General features: G+C 35.1%; 1 protein-coding gene across 1 annotated transcript in view; it reads right to left on the bottom strand.

Moving 5' to 3' along the window:
• Positions 1–422: 422 nt before the first annotated feature.
• LOC150095871 (protein qui-1-like) overlaps positions 423–14,269 on the bottom strand; it is a 126,016-nt gene continuing 112,169 nt past the window's right edge. Inside the window, exons 24-25 of the mRNA XM_090409551.1 lie at positions 7,968–7,976; positions 423–2,871 (exon numbers count right to left, since the gene is read on the bottom strand). Of these exons, the coding sequence (XP_090265677.1) occupies positions 2,327–2,871; positions 7,968–7,976 (554 nt within the window). The 3' untranslated portion in view covers positions 423–2,326. The remainder of the gene's footprint in view (positions 2,872–7,967; positions 7,977–14,269) is intronic.

Genomic DNA, 14,269 nt, shown 5'->3' with positions numbered 1-14,269 from the left:
ATGTTTCTGTTAAGAAAAACATTGGTTTGTACTTAACTGTTCTGTTAAGTATGAAATAATCTTTCATATCTAAAATCATGTGCACTATCTCAGTTGAAGGGAAATATAATCTTTGAACATGAGCTAGTGTGGTATTCTGGATTTTTACCAGACTCTTGAGTCAGGTCATTTAATAGGTAAATATATATAGATTTTTTTTTTGCAAATTTTGTCTTCAAAGCAGTACTAAGGCAGAGATGTAGGTTTGAAATGTATATATATAAAGAGATTTCTTAGTATATATAATATTATGTATGACACATTGCATTTTTTATTAGTACTAAATTTTTGGTTCAGTGAAGAGATTGGAATTAAAATAACACAGGACACAATAGCATTGGACACCTTTGTTTACTGTACAAAGAACCAGTGCATTTGTGGAACAGTAGGTGATTTGGTTGACACAAACATTTACATTAACAGTGATGGCAACATTTAGGGCTTGGTACAAATGCATATACTGACACGTTACTACTGTTGTGTCACTATCACTTGTTGCAGTGTTCTGCTGGATGTGTTGCAAGTGTGTGTGCATAAATATATATATCTTTAATGGTAAGGAAATATAGGGAATATTTAATTTCTTGTGGGTGGTCTCATCCTAAGGTACTCAACAACACTGATTGACTCCCGTCTTTATAATCACACTTACACTAAATGGAAGCAATCAGTTGAATTACATATAAAAATGTTGCGTTTATTTTCATCCATATTTCTTTTAAAGATTAACTTTTTTGATATTTGTCATAAAAATAGGACCAAGCATTGGTTGATGCATTAGTCTCCATTTTCCAGATGTGGACAATGGATAAGAAATTAGCATGAGCTAGTTTTTTTTAATTAAAGATCACATCCTAATGGGGGAAACAGTTGTTTAATTAACAGAAGAGGAATTCAGAATTAGATGAATTGATTGGAAGAACAAAATTCTGTAAACATATGAAAAAGTGAAGTATAAAATTTTATTAGTATGGTTCAAAGGAATGAGAATAATTTTCATTGAGTATGCATGTATATCCTTGTTTATGCCAATAATAGCAAATTTGCTGTTATTGTGACTCTTTATTCCAACCAGATTTATGTATGTGTGAATGAATATTGGCATTTGACTTTAAATAGGTTGATAATGCCCATTCACATGAATGAGGAGTCGCTCAACTTATTCTAGCAGAATTTAAGATAAAACAAAAGAGCAGGACACACCAAGGACACCTCTGTAATTGATAAAACAACTAGTGAGATCTCTTTCCATGTGATCATGCATTTCCGCTTATGAGGAGATCAACTATGGGTTTCATAGTAGCATGTGTATGTATATATATAAAATAATTTGTGCTAACTTTATATATATTCAAGTATGCTGGTTTTTTCCATTTCTTGATCGTACCATCTCTCTCTTTTTTTTTTTAGCAATAAGTTTCATTAGATGGCAATACATTTTAGTAAACATCAGCAATTAATCTTACTGTCTTTAGAGAATGACGTTTGTGGTTGAACCCCCCCCCCCTATATTTTTTGTTCTCTAAGAAATTTAGTATTTATTACATGCATATGCAACAAAATGTTAATGTAGTATACTCTTAAGTTTCATATTTGACTGTTATGAAGATGCTGTATTACTTTTGATTTCTGTGAATGCAAGTAGAGCATCTTTGTTCCTGAAAAAATTATCCCTTCTTTTGATTTTCCTTATAACCAGGAGTACTCATTTCTAATCTTCTATTGTAAATAAACAAGGGCAACCTGCATACATATGTTTGGAGCAAATTATAAATATTTCTACAATACAATTTAGAATTTAAGAGACTAATAATAATCTGGCAGGCCAATTGTCCAGCATTAACACATATGATATTTTAGTTAGCTTTTTTTTGCTCATAAATAAGGGTTGTATGCACTATATAACATCTGTGTTTGTTCCCTGTGATTCATAATTCCATATGAATCACTGGGAAAATGTTTTCTTTTAGGTTTGTTAACAATTCTCATTTTGTATAGGCTATATAACTAGTGTTTCTCTAAGTGTTCATCTGATTTACTATAGGTGTATTCATTTTATCTAGAAAATAGCCATGTATTAGAAACTTCATCCTTATTTTTAGCTTCTTAACTCTGTTGTATTTTGATTGGATTAGCGATTTAGATGGTCTGAGTACCAATTATGCTAACATCTAAGTTATCCAGATGATCCTTTTACACATTAGAGTCCAAATGCTTTGCACCATTATTGACACTATTGCTTGAGCTTGGCACAAGAATCACTGCCAGAAAGTTGGTATTGCAACAATTAGGCAATGGAGCAGATTGCAGATTCGCGAACATCGCTAACACTTTTAGTTTCTTCTTCTTCCTCCTCCTTATTTGATGGCTTCGCAATGTGGCTTGGCTTTGGGGACGATTCAAGAGTTCTTTTAGGTGGTTGAACCCGTGATAAAAAGTCCATCTTTTTATCTACTTCTTTAATGATCTGTGGCACAGGAATTTGTGGTCCCTGTTGTTGAGTGAATTCTGGGAAGAAAGCAAACATACTTTGTTGTTTTTTGAGAAGTTTGTGCTTTGGCAGTTTAGCTTTGGGTTGCATGCCTATGCTATCACCAAGTGCTGGAGCACGTGGACTGAGTCTTCCTTTAGAACCATCCCACACACTTCCACTTACAGGTAGATGTTCCCTTGAACCAAAAGGTGAAGGAGTCCTTTTCAGCTCTTCAAAACTTGGCACAAGTTCATGTTTTGGTGAAGCAGATTTGAGGTCCCAGTATAAAGAATCAAATGATTGTTCCCTCTTCAAATTTCCTCGAAGAAGAACTCTTTTATGCAGCATTCCTCTTGGACCTGAATATATATATAAAGATGGTGATTATACAGAGCATTAGTCATATAATTCAATTTTTTTTTCTAGTAAAATTAGCTGTTGTAAATTACTAAATATATGAAGAGCCAAAGGCTTTTCATATATTTACATGGACTAGTTATTATTAACACCATATTCCAACATGAAAATGGGTGCAAATTCACACCGATAGAAGATGCAAGAAATAAGAAAACTCTCGTTGATTATATCATAGTTGATAGTGATGTTTTCACACTGGTTCAGGACATTAGTATACAGAAGATTTCAAATAGGAAATGATGGCTATTTAGTTTTGAGTAACACCATATATAAGAAAATAATATTTCGTACTGAAAAGAAGAGTGTGTAAGAAAGTTTTATAAATGAAACAAAGTTGAGCAGTTTTCAGTGGTGAACTGTAGACTCAAATACAGTAACATAATTTTTAAAAAAATGAGAGTTTGAAAACATCCTGAAGGAAACAGTGATTAATTGATTCAGCCAGAGAAGCATATTTTGAGGCTATCTGTAAGGATAGAAAAATCTGAATTCAGAACACTAGAGGTAGTTATTTTGAGAGATTGCTAAATGAAGCAAAACAAACAGTGTCAGTATGCTGGTAGAAAACTCCCAACAAGAATGTTGTCAAGAATACATATCCATACTTCAAGGGAAAGCATCTAAATAGTTTCAAAATATCAAGCTTATATTTTGACGTCTGAAGGAGTTTGCATCAATACTTGAGGTAGAAAAAAGACATTCAAAAAACCTGAAGTGTGGAAAGGGCAGCTAGAGTAGATGATATTCGACCAGAAATGCTTAAATATGGAGGTATAAAAGTTTTGCAGTGGCGACACTCACTCCAGTCATTGGGAATAGAGCTCTCATAGTACCCATCTATAAAAAAGAGAAAAAAACAATGTAAGATTTATGCAAGTATACTTGAGAAATGGCTAAGAAAAACAGGGAAGCTTGGTGAAGAACAAGCTGGATTCAGGCCAAATAGAGGTAATCAGGATCAGATTTTCACTTTAAGATAAATACATACAAATCCTTGTTAGATTCCCAAATATGGAAAAGCTCTTCAAAATCTATATGTTGTCTGTTTCCATATTTAATTTGCAAAGATCATATGACAGGAAGTCGGCTGAATAAATTCATATGGAACAAGAAAGCAATTAGTCAAAACACTAAATTAGCTACAAGACAGTGTTCAAACCAATTTTAACTTGGATCTGAGAGCTGGATTAGAAATAAAATACTCAAGACCACAGGTATGAGAGTTCTGATAAATAGAGTAAACACGTGCCATAAAAATGTGGATATTTTAGGAAAGAAATTGCCACTGTTAGCAGAGCTAATCTCAAATCGTATGGTTACTTGAAAGGAAAGATTAGCCAAACAGGTGTTCTTTGTCAGGTAGGCAGGAAAAAGACCCAGAGGAAGATCAAGATATAGGTGGATTGATACAGAAATATATAAGATCTGATAATATTGAAATGTTGACAAATAACAGGCTCATGTGATGGAAAATTGTTGATCAGAAGTTATGAATGGTGTTATTTAGTGGTAGTATTTATTCTGTACATCGCCTGATTGATGATATCAAATACTGATAATTTTCAGTGATCATGAGGAAGTTATCTCTCTAGTTTCGTATAATGACGGATTGTCTGCTTTTTTTTTAAAAAAAAAATTTAAACCAGCCAAGAGACTGTGGATTAAAATCTTGCCAAGGACATGGATGTTTGTGATTGTCCTAGTAATCAATTACCATATGTACTACTGTGCCCTGGTGTAGTATGACATATGGGGAGTGAGAACTGAAGTTTCCAAGAAGGAAAGAGACTTGCATTCTTTCATAAGATGGGCCAATCAGCTCTATAGTAAAGCTGGAAGAATGCTGCTGTTCCCTTTGTCAAGAGCTAAATTTCAAGGAGTTTAAAGCTGAGTTAGACATTCCCCAATCCACACAAGAAAGAAAGAGAATGGTGTCAGGTAGGTAGTTTGTTATAAATCCTGCTCGGTTTTGAAGGGGTCATTTATTTTTAGCTTCAAATGCAACATTACTTATAAATGATGCATTTGTTTGCCTGGAAATCATGGAAAATAATGAGTTAAGGCCATACATATGGACCAGTGGGATCAAAGAAAGAAATCCATATACAAAAAACAGGCCATGTTAAAAAAAAAAAATTTAGCCAATTCAAAACTAGCAAGAACGAGTATGTTGCCTGCATACGAAATCTGAGCGAAAAGGAAAAATCTAGTAAATTGCATAAATTGATGTCTTTTGAATATGGTATAAGGTTCTGGATTAAAAGCTTAAAGTATCTCAGGTTGCAGTAGCTTGTCGGAACTGAATGCATGCTGATAGAGATACAAGTAGCATGATCAAGGGTGAAGAAGGTGAGCATATGGGGACAACAGATTGAAATTTACATGGTGTAACTGAAGATCTGGCAATTCTAATGGATGGTACTGAATTGTTTTGGAGAAGGAGCAAAGATAGAGAGGAAATGGAAGGTAGAAAAAATAAGTTGAGGATGATGAAGGGAGAGATTAGGATTTGAAGTTATGAGAATCAGCAAGCTTTTTATCTCACTTTTGCTCTCAATTTTTAGAGGCAAACAAGAGCAGAAGTGAGAGAGAGAGTATAGGAAAACCAGGTAAAAAAATGAGAGGAAGTCAACAACATACGAAAGACAGAGAGAGTAAGGCAAGTAAGTTAGAGGGTCAGAGAAGAGAGAGATAAATTAACAATAGATTGTGTGGTTATGGCAATGAAGTGAGAATTTGGATGAGATACTAGTGATGGTTGGTACAAATAACCTTAGAGATAGTTATTGTATTGCCCAGATATGATAATGAGAGTCAGTCAAAAGAGAGGTTTGTAATATAATATGTGGATGTTTGGAGTGTACTGAATAATAGAAGAGAACTATATGCAAGCACTGTGTTGCATTTGAACATAAAGGATGCAAGCATTCTTAGGAAAACCTGTTGTTCTCTGGGCAGATGCATGTGTTATGGCAGGGTAACTATAGTTGCCACAGTGGATGGTAGCAGAGGTGACTTCTTGTGGGAGAGGGATAATAATAGGCATGGAAATATGAAATGTTAAGAATGAATTGGTGACAACACTAGCCACAGCCTATCCAAAGATTATTGGAATCATTGACATGTGGTTGACAGAAATAGAAAGGTACAGCATATTTTACAGATACTTCCATGAGTGGAAGTATCTGTAAAAAAAAAAAAAAGCTAAACATCTCTGTGATGGTGGTGTTGAGAGAGGAGTCAGTTGTCCACGTTTGGATAGCCTCAAGAATTTTTAGAGAAGGTGTTTGGTGCATCACCCTCAGTTTTTAGTTTAGTTTTAGTGGCTTGACAGGTGAAAAACATCTAGGCAAGAAATTCTTTGAAGGCTAAGGGTTGCTATCAAAGTGATGTGCCTATGCCATGAAAGTCTAGAGGTAAGTGTCAGTCTACAAAGAGAAATCTGGTAATTTCTGTTAAGTTGAGTGTTATTAAAAGGTAAGAGAATAAGAAATGACAAAATTGTGTTTTGGAAGCACCAAAGATAACTAGGTTGTCATTGCTTGACTGAAAGATGGAATGGAGATCAATAGTTTTAAACAATTTTGAAGCTTGGGACATTTAAGGACTGCAAGGTTTGTCACGTACAGAACTAGTGTTTTTGGCAATCTCAGGATGGGTGCCATTAGGTTGAAAAACTAGCATGGAAATGAACAAGGGTATTTAAGGAAAGCAGTATCAGATTGATTTATCCTCCTGACCTTAGGAATATAGAGAATTGAGTAGCATCATTAAAAAGAGAGAATATTATATTATAGTGATGAGATTGGGATGACAATCTCATCGCTGTGGTGTGCCGCAGGATTCTGTTCATGGACAACTACTATTTAATTTGTTCATTAATGATATCGGAAAGGATCTGAGAGGAACTATTCATTTGTTTGCTAATGATGCAAAGTTGGGTAGAGCAATAGTGAATGCACATGATGTCAAAATTTTGCAATATGATTTGGATAGATTGGAGGACTGGGCTAAGGAGAATGGATGTCAATTTATGTGGCAAAGTGTAAGGTTATGCATTTTGGGGTGAAAAGATTAGCAGCAGTATACCACACTAGTGGAACTGTAAGAAATTTGTGGGTGTTGGTGGATAGGGAGTTGAAGTTTAGGGAGCACATTGCAAAAGTGGCTAAATTAGCTCATCAAATCACTTGGTTACTGAAGAATACTGAGACGAGCAAGTTATTATTCCTTTGTATCGAGCCTTGAAAAGAGCCATCTTGACTACTGGGTGCCAGGGTTTCTTTTTGATGGGGAAGAGGTAGAGAGGATCCAGAGGCAAGTGATCAAGATGGTAGCAGGTTTATGGAATGAACCTTATGAGAACAGGCTGAAGATTTGTGGGTTACAGACATGGTTGATAGGCAGAAGAGGGGTGATATGATTGAGACATTCAAATTACTGAAGGCTATCTATAAGATTAATTCAGAGGATATTTTTCAGAACAGGTCTGGTGGTGGGGGGAACCAAGGCCCATCGATGGAAATTGGGCAAGAGTGTGGTTATAATGGTGTTAAAACTAGGTTTTTTTTTGCATGGAGAGTGGTGAACGAGTGGAATAAGTTGCCAGAGTCTGTTGTGGGTGTCATGACTGTGAGTGGGTTCAAGGCAAGGTATGATAGATACTGTGTGGAAGCTGAATAGTTGTAGACGTGATGTCTAAGGACTCCTTGGAGTTGCCCGTAATAATAATCTCTTTCTATTCTCTTCTTAAGGACGTTGACTGCCAATCCAATCAGTGATGCACTTTTACATAAATGTCCCCCATCCAAAAAAAAAAAAAACACTTGGATCAATCTGCAAAACAGACTCCCTGCGAGTCTGAATAATCAAGGTTAATAATAAAAAGATATGGTGCCAAAGAGTCTCCCTCAGAACCCTAGTAAAAACAAGAAAGCTCTGTCAGTAACATGTTCATGTCAGAGTGAGAGAAAAACACTGTGCCCTGAGGCAAGATCACATTCCTAACACTCTCATTTCATTTTTGAAGAAAGTTAGCAATGACCCCCTAACAGAAACAATTCAGAAAGAGTCAACTGAGATGTTTGGGGCATCAGCTTAGACTTCCACCTTCACTTACATTCATTGCTCTTGCTTTTACAGGCCAACCAATGAACACAGAGGGAGACTTTAGCAATACATAAGCTAACTACTTTTTGAAGATGAGGCTCGTTAACCATCCGATGCAAATTTATATATTTCCCTATGCATACATGATGATGATATGTACACAAAGAATCAGCAGGCTTGAGCACAATATAAATCACAGGCAAGAAGTGATGACTAGCTTGGTGAGGAAGGCAATAATCAAATTTCAAAAGAAAATTAAAGCAGCAAGCCAAAGGAAAATTCCAAAGAGTTCTTTCACTATGTGAAAAAAAAACTTTAATGAATGCTGATGGTAGATAGGTCGGTCAAAGACATAGAAGGAATAGTTGAATTACTGAGTACATAACTAGATGAAGATGATTCAGTAACTGCTGTGATATGCTGAATGGCAAGGAAATATAAAGAGGATAAAATATACAATTCCATTACATAAAGGAAACTAAAGATCGAAATAGTAAATTATAGAACACTTAGTATCTCGGGGTTAAAGTATTAGAAAAGTTGGTTGAATTTAGAAACAGGTGAATAGGAACATGGTACTGTATGACTAAGATGAAAAGCCAAACGGCTATTTTTTTCTGGCGAAGTTGATCAGTTAATGGGATAAAAATCCCTTATTGTTTTTCAGCCAGTAAGCGAAACTACGATCTAAACGTTTCATGCCGACGAACTGTCAGCGTATCCAAGTGTAAGTGACCACTTGGTAGTGCCACACCAATTTCGCTTACTGGCTGAAAAACAATAAGGGATTTTTATCCCATTTACTGTATGGTTTGGTCTTATCTTAGTAAATTACTCACTTTAGTGGAGAAAGTTATAGATATGAGAAATGGCTATATATGATACTGCTGGAATTCCATGTGTTGTGAAGGTCGATTTGTCTGTATGCAGGATGCAAAACCCTGGTGAAGACATCATTGGAAGGAGAAAAGGATTTCTTCTAAATGTTCCAGATAAAATTTTGCAAGAGCTGAAGAGAGTGGGCTTCCCATAAAGATATCTTCTATTTGTGTAAATCTTTAGAGAACGAAGGGAATCCCTAAAGTTGAAAATTTCCTCTCCCATTATAATTTGCTTGGCTTGCCCTCATTGTGCAATTTTTTTTGGGGGGGGGGGACCCTAGGGGAGCATTGATAGTTTCTGAAGTCAAATCAGCATTTTTAAAGACGAAACACCTGTCACAGAAAAAAAAAGCAGTGTGCATAGAATTTTGAAAAAAGTTAACGTGTTGGATAATATAGTTACATTCATTCCAATACCTAACCTTAATAGTTTTATACAAAGTTTCAAGTTAATTATTTGCTAAATAGTACACTGGTAATTATCTTTATAGAACAGCATACAAACCCATGATAACTGTAAAAATGAAAAGAATGCATGCCAATAAATCCCTTCTACTTTATTTTTTTTTTAATTTTGTTCATTTCAATAGTACTTTACTCTCCCATGAAGTTGTTCATTAAAATATCTATGACAATTTATCACCTAATTCTACAATACAGCAGATGCTATGATAAAAATTTAAACTATTCAGTCACTAGGTAAAAAAGACTTACATAAAAAAGATTTTATTATTTGAAGGTCCTTTGTATTCTGGATGGTGTAAAGCAAATGCAGATAATGATGCAGAAAGTTAAAAGGATGCAATGGTGATAGTTATTCAGAAGCAAATTTAAAGTATAGGTAATCATACTTGGAAGTGTAGCATGGGGAACAAAAAAGGATAGATCAACCTAATAAGAAAGATGGACATATCTCTAGATATAATGAAAGGCTTAGGTGGTATGATTATACCATAAAACATTACTTTTTATTCATAGCAATGTTTTTTTTTTTTTTTTTCAAGTTACTAGATTGAATTCCACTGAAATATTAGCATCTTCTAAGTATAAACATACGTGTTACAGAATGCCAGTCATTTTAGCTGTAAAAACAATTTAAACTTAATTCAGTTAGTCATTTTAATTGTGTCTCCTTGATCTTTGGTAAATTAATGCAGACATGCAGCTATATGTCAATTAGACTTATAGAACACAATAATCTTGTGTAACAGGATAGCCAGAGCATCTGCCATAATGATAAAAACTATATTGCTAACAGATCTGCCAGTCTGTTCCAAGTATGCTTTACATTCAGGGTTTGGAAGTGTGGCATGGAGATTATAAAAAACTAATTACATATTCTTAGATACACATAGTGCCATCATTTGGGCAAGTGTTTTGAGAAGGATGTTGCCAAAGAATATACAGGGTGTTCGGGATAAATTTGACAGTTTCGTAAGGAAAAAGAAAATCTTCTTTGTATCTATTAAATTTAATGAATTGACAAAAAAACATTACAGGCAGAGTTAATTACAATACTATCAACAAGATTTACTCAAAATAACCACCATTAGCATCGATCACAGCTTCAATTCTGCTTCGGAACCTCGAACAAGCTGATGCTACAGTCTCCCTGGGAAGGGCCGCAAAAACTGTTTAATTTTATCCATTAACTGGGCTTTTGTATTACTGGAAGTGCGATTGGTGTCTTTTTCAACTGCGCCCCATACAAAATAATCCATGGGGTTAAGGTCTGGGGAGTTTGGAGGCCAAACATTTGGACTGGTGAAGTCGTAGAAATTTTCAGACAACCATTTTTGACTTTTCCCAGAGGTGTGGCAAGGGGCCGAATCCTGCTGCCATACATACGGCCTACCATTGGCTACCCTTGTTATCCAGGGCTTGACTACAGTTAGCAACTCCACGAACAAAGCCCGAATTCCAATGCCAGGGTTCTTCAACACCTGTTCCTGCAGATTTGCGAGGAATTCTGCTGTACGAACGCAATCAGATCGTCTGCTAGGGATCTTTCTTCTTGCTACATCCTCGTAGTCACCATTGCAAGTCTCTAGTTCATGCCTGATTGTTTTTACTGTATTCAGGGAGCATTGGGCAGCAGTCGTAATATCCTTATTTTGATGGCGGGCACGAATCATCATGATACAAGTTATTCTCTTCCATGATTCAGGTGGGTTCCAGCTATCCATCCTTTCTGACATCTTGTATATGAATGAAGAAGGGTCCAAACTTTTAAATGAAGAGAAGTGTGTGTTAATACATGTAACTTACGGAAAAATATAATTAATTATAAATATGTCAAATTTATCCCGAACACCCTGTATATATATATATATGAAAATTAAAAAAAAAAAAAAAGACAATATAATTATACATGGAGATTTATTACCAGAATAGGAATGAAAAAAAGTTAATTTGGAGAACCAACAGTAAACAAAAATGGAAAATGCCTCATTTTATAATGACTACATTCTACAAACATGTATAATTACACCTAATATTTTATTACATACAAAAATAAAAATGTCTGAAAAACAATCTATATAAACCAAGGATTAAGATAGGGATGCCCCCCCCCCCGTCTTTGCTTTTTTTTTTTTTTTTTTTTAATCCAGAATAACAAAATAAATACTTGATCATCTGCAAATAGTATACGGAATTGAACACAATGACATTTTGCAGACAAATTCCAGTTAGAAGTAAAATAGTCATTAATAATAGAACAGATGAACACTTTCATTTATTGTGGATGTAAAATATCATATGAAGAAGAAAAAGACATTTTTTGCAGATTATAAGGCCTAACCTATTGTTATCAACCTAACAAGAAATTAAGTTATAAGACAGATGGACACATCTCTAGATATAATGAAAGGCTTAGGTGGTATGATTATACCATGAAATATTGCTATGAATAAAAATGTTTTTTTTTTTTTCAAGTTACTAGATTGAATTCCACTGAAATATTAGCATCTAAGTATAAACATACGTGAAACTCATACAAACACTCAGTCCAAATATTGTACAAAAAGAAACAATACTTTAGCAGTGTCTACATTGTTACATGGCAGCAACATTTGGGCAAAGAATAAAAACAAGTGAAATGAGAAGAACTGCAAAATACACATTAGACAAAAAAAAAAAGGAACTAAGATCTTTTAAAAGAACTAAACAATTACAAGCAAAATTGGACATAACATGTAAACCGAATGGCCGATATCCTAAACAAATAATATAAACCAATTGGAAAGAGAAGGGCGGGTAAACCTCGAAAGAGGATATTAAATTAGATGGATAATGAAAACATAACATACCAATATTATAGTCTGTATTCATAATTAGTGTTATCAAGCTAAAACACAAAGGATGAGAATAGCTAATGCTTCTAGCATCAGACATTCCAGTGTGATATTGAGGCCAACAGGATAAATTATAAAACTGGTTGCTGCTATAGGCCAAGGATGCAGAATAGTTCAATGAGTGCAAGTTGAGTAATTATTATGGGGGACTTCAACTTTGGAGACAGGAAATTTAATTTATATACTTACTGAGAGAACTACTTGAAACAGAATGTGACTGTTAGAGGATCAGAAGATGTGGCTATATTTTCACCAGTTGGAGAAAGTGATCATGTGGTCTTGACTTGGGAGGTAGCAAAACTTGTGGAACTGTAAGGCTGGTAATTATGATACAGTGAGGAGGTAGCTTGAAGCAGTGCCATGACAAACTTCTTCAAGGGAAGGATGCTCACAGTGCACTAAGGATAGACAAGAGATACCTGAAGGAAGCAACATTACACTGTATACTAAAGGTTAGATAGATGAGTAATTTCATTAAGCATCAACTGCAAACCGAAAATGTGGAAGGTATATAAGGAGAATGGTGACCAGCATGGTAAGGAAAGCAAAATCAGATTATGAGAAGAAATTAGCTGAACAAGCAAAAACAAATCTCAAGAGTTTTCTTGCTGTATGTTGTAAGTAGGAGAAAGAATGATAGCTTTGATAAGTCCAGATGGTAGAGAGAGAACATAGGTAGATGAAATTGTTGAGTAACTGAGGGATCATTTTGCAAGGGTGTATCATACAAGTGAAGATATCGTTATGACAGAGGTTGATCAGTTGGAAGTACTTGAATATTGTAGAATCTGAATGCAAATAGCTGTGGGATTAAGAGAATGTGCAGAAGCTGGTAATGCCTATGACTATGCTGTTTAATTTCAGTCTCAGCTCTGGCAAAGTCCCACGAGAGAGAGTGGAAGGAGTGCAAAATAATTCCTCTGCATAAAGGAGGATTTAAGTCTGAGATAGCAAATCTCGGAAGTGGTGATAAAAGTACTGGAAAAGATTACTCTATGAGGGGACACCATGGCTTTGTAAAGGTAGGTCATGCCTTAGTAATTTTTTTTTTTTTTTTTATAATAGAGCAAGTTGGAATGGCTAAATGAATGATGATACTGCTGGATTTTGCACAAGATACCACATGCATTAAAAACACACAAGAGACAGGAATAATATTATGCAAACTGCAACAAATTAGGATCAATGTTAAACTGGTGATATGCATAAAAGGGTGGCTAATGGGCAGATACCAAAAAAGTAGTATATGGAGGACCAGTGCTGTTTGATTTGTACATAAGTGATGTAGGAAACATAATTTGAAGGTAGATATATATTCAGTTGAATTATCAACAAAGTTGAGTAGGGTAACAGTTAATAAAGATGTAGAGAGCTTGCAGAATGATTTGAATAGGCTGACAGTATGGGAAAAACATAATGGATAAATTTAATGCGCCAAAGTGTTAAGTTATGCATTTTGGGATATAAGATTACAAGCTGTATATACCACATCAGGAAGAGACAATACTCTATAAAATTGATGAAACCTGGGATTTTGATGGGGGATATAGATAGAGAGTATTGCTAAAGTAACCATGCTGGCTGACAGGATTACTTGGCTTTTGAAGAGCACACTAACAAGCAGAGCTAAGCAAGTTATCATTCCTCTTTATAAAGCATTGATATGACCACATTAAGTAACTTATAGGATTGATGCAAGGGAAATATTTCAGAATTTTGCTAGAGAGAAGAACAAGAGGTCATCTCTGGCATTGGTTTAGAGAGGGTTAGCAAGACATGAGGACTAGATTGGAGAACAAATGGAATGGGTCGCCTGAGTTGTGAGTACATTGTCTCTTAATGATTGTGAGGTGAAGTATGATAGTTTGTGTCTCCCACAGTGAGTCTTAGGGTGGTTCCATGGAGATGCATATTCTAGCCAGACTAATGATTTGACTAGCATTTTAAAGTGCTTTGTTCTGTAGGAATTCAACTATACACTGGCTGATGAGGAA

The sequence above is a fragment of the Typopeltis vanoorti genome, chromosome 19, assembly GCF_054136105.1.
Source record: "Typopeltis vanoorti isolate ZY-2024b chromosome 19, IOZ_Tvanoo_1.0, whole genome shotgun sequence".
Taxonomy (NCBI): domain Eukaryota; kingdom Metazoa; phylum Arthropoda; class Arachnida; order Uropygi; family Thelyphonidae; genus Typopeltis; species Typopeltis vanoorti.
This window is presented reverse-complemented; position numbering and strand designations above follow the sequence as displayed.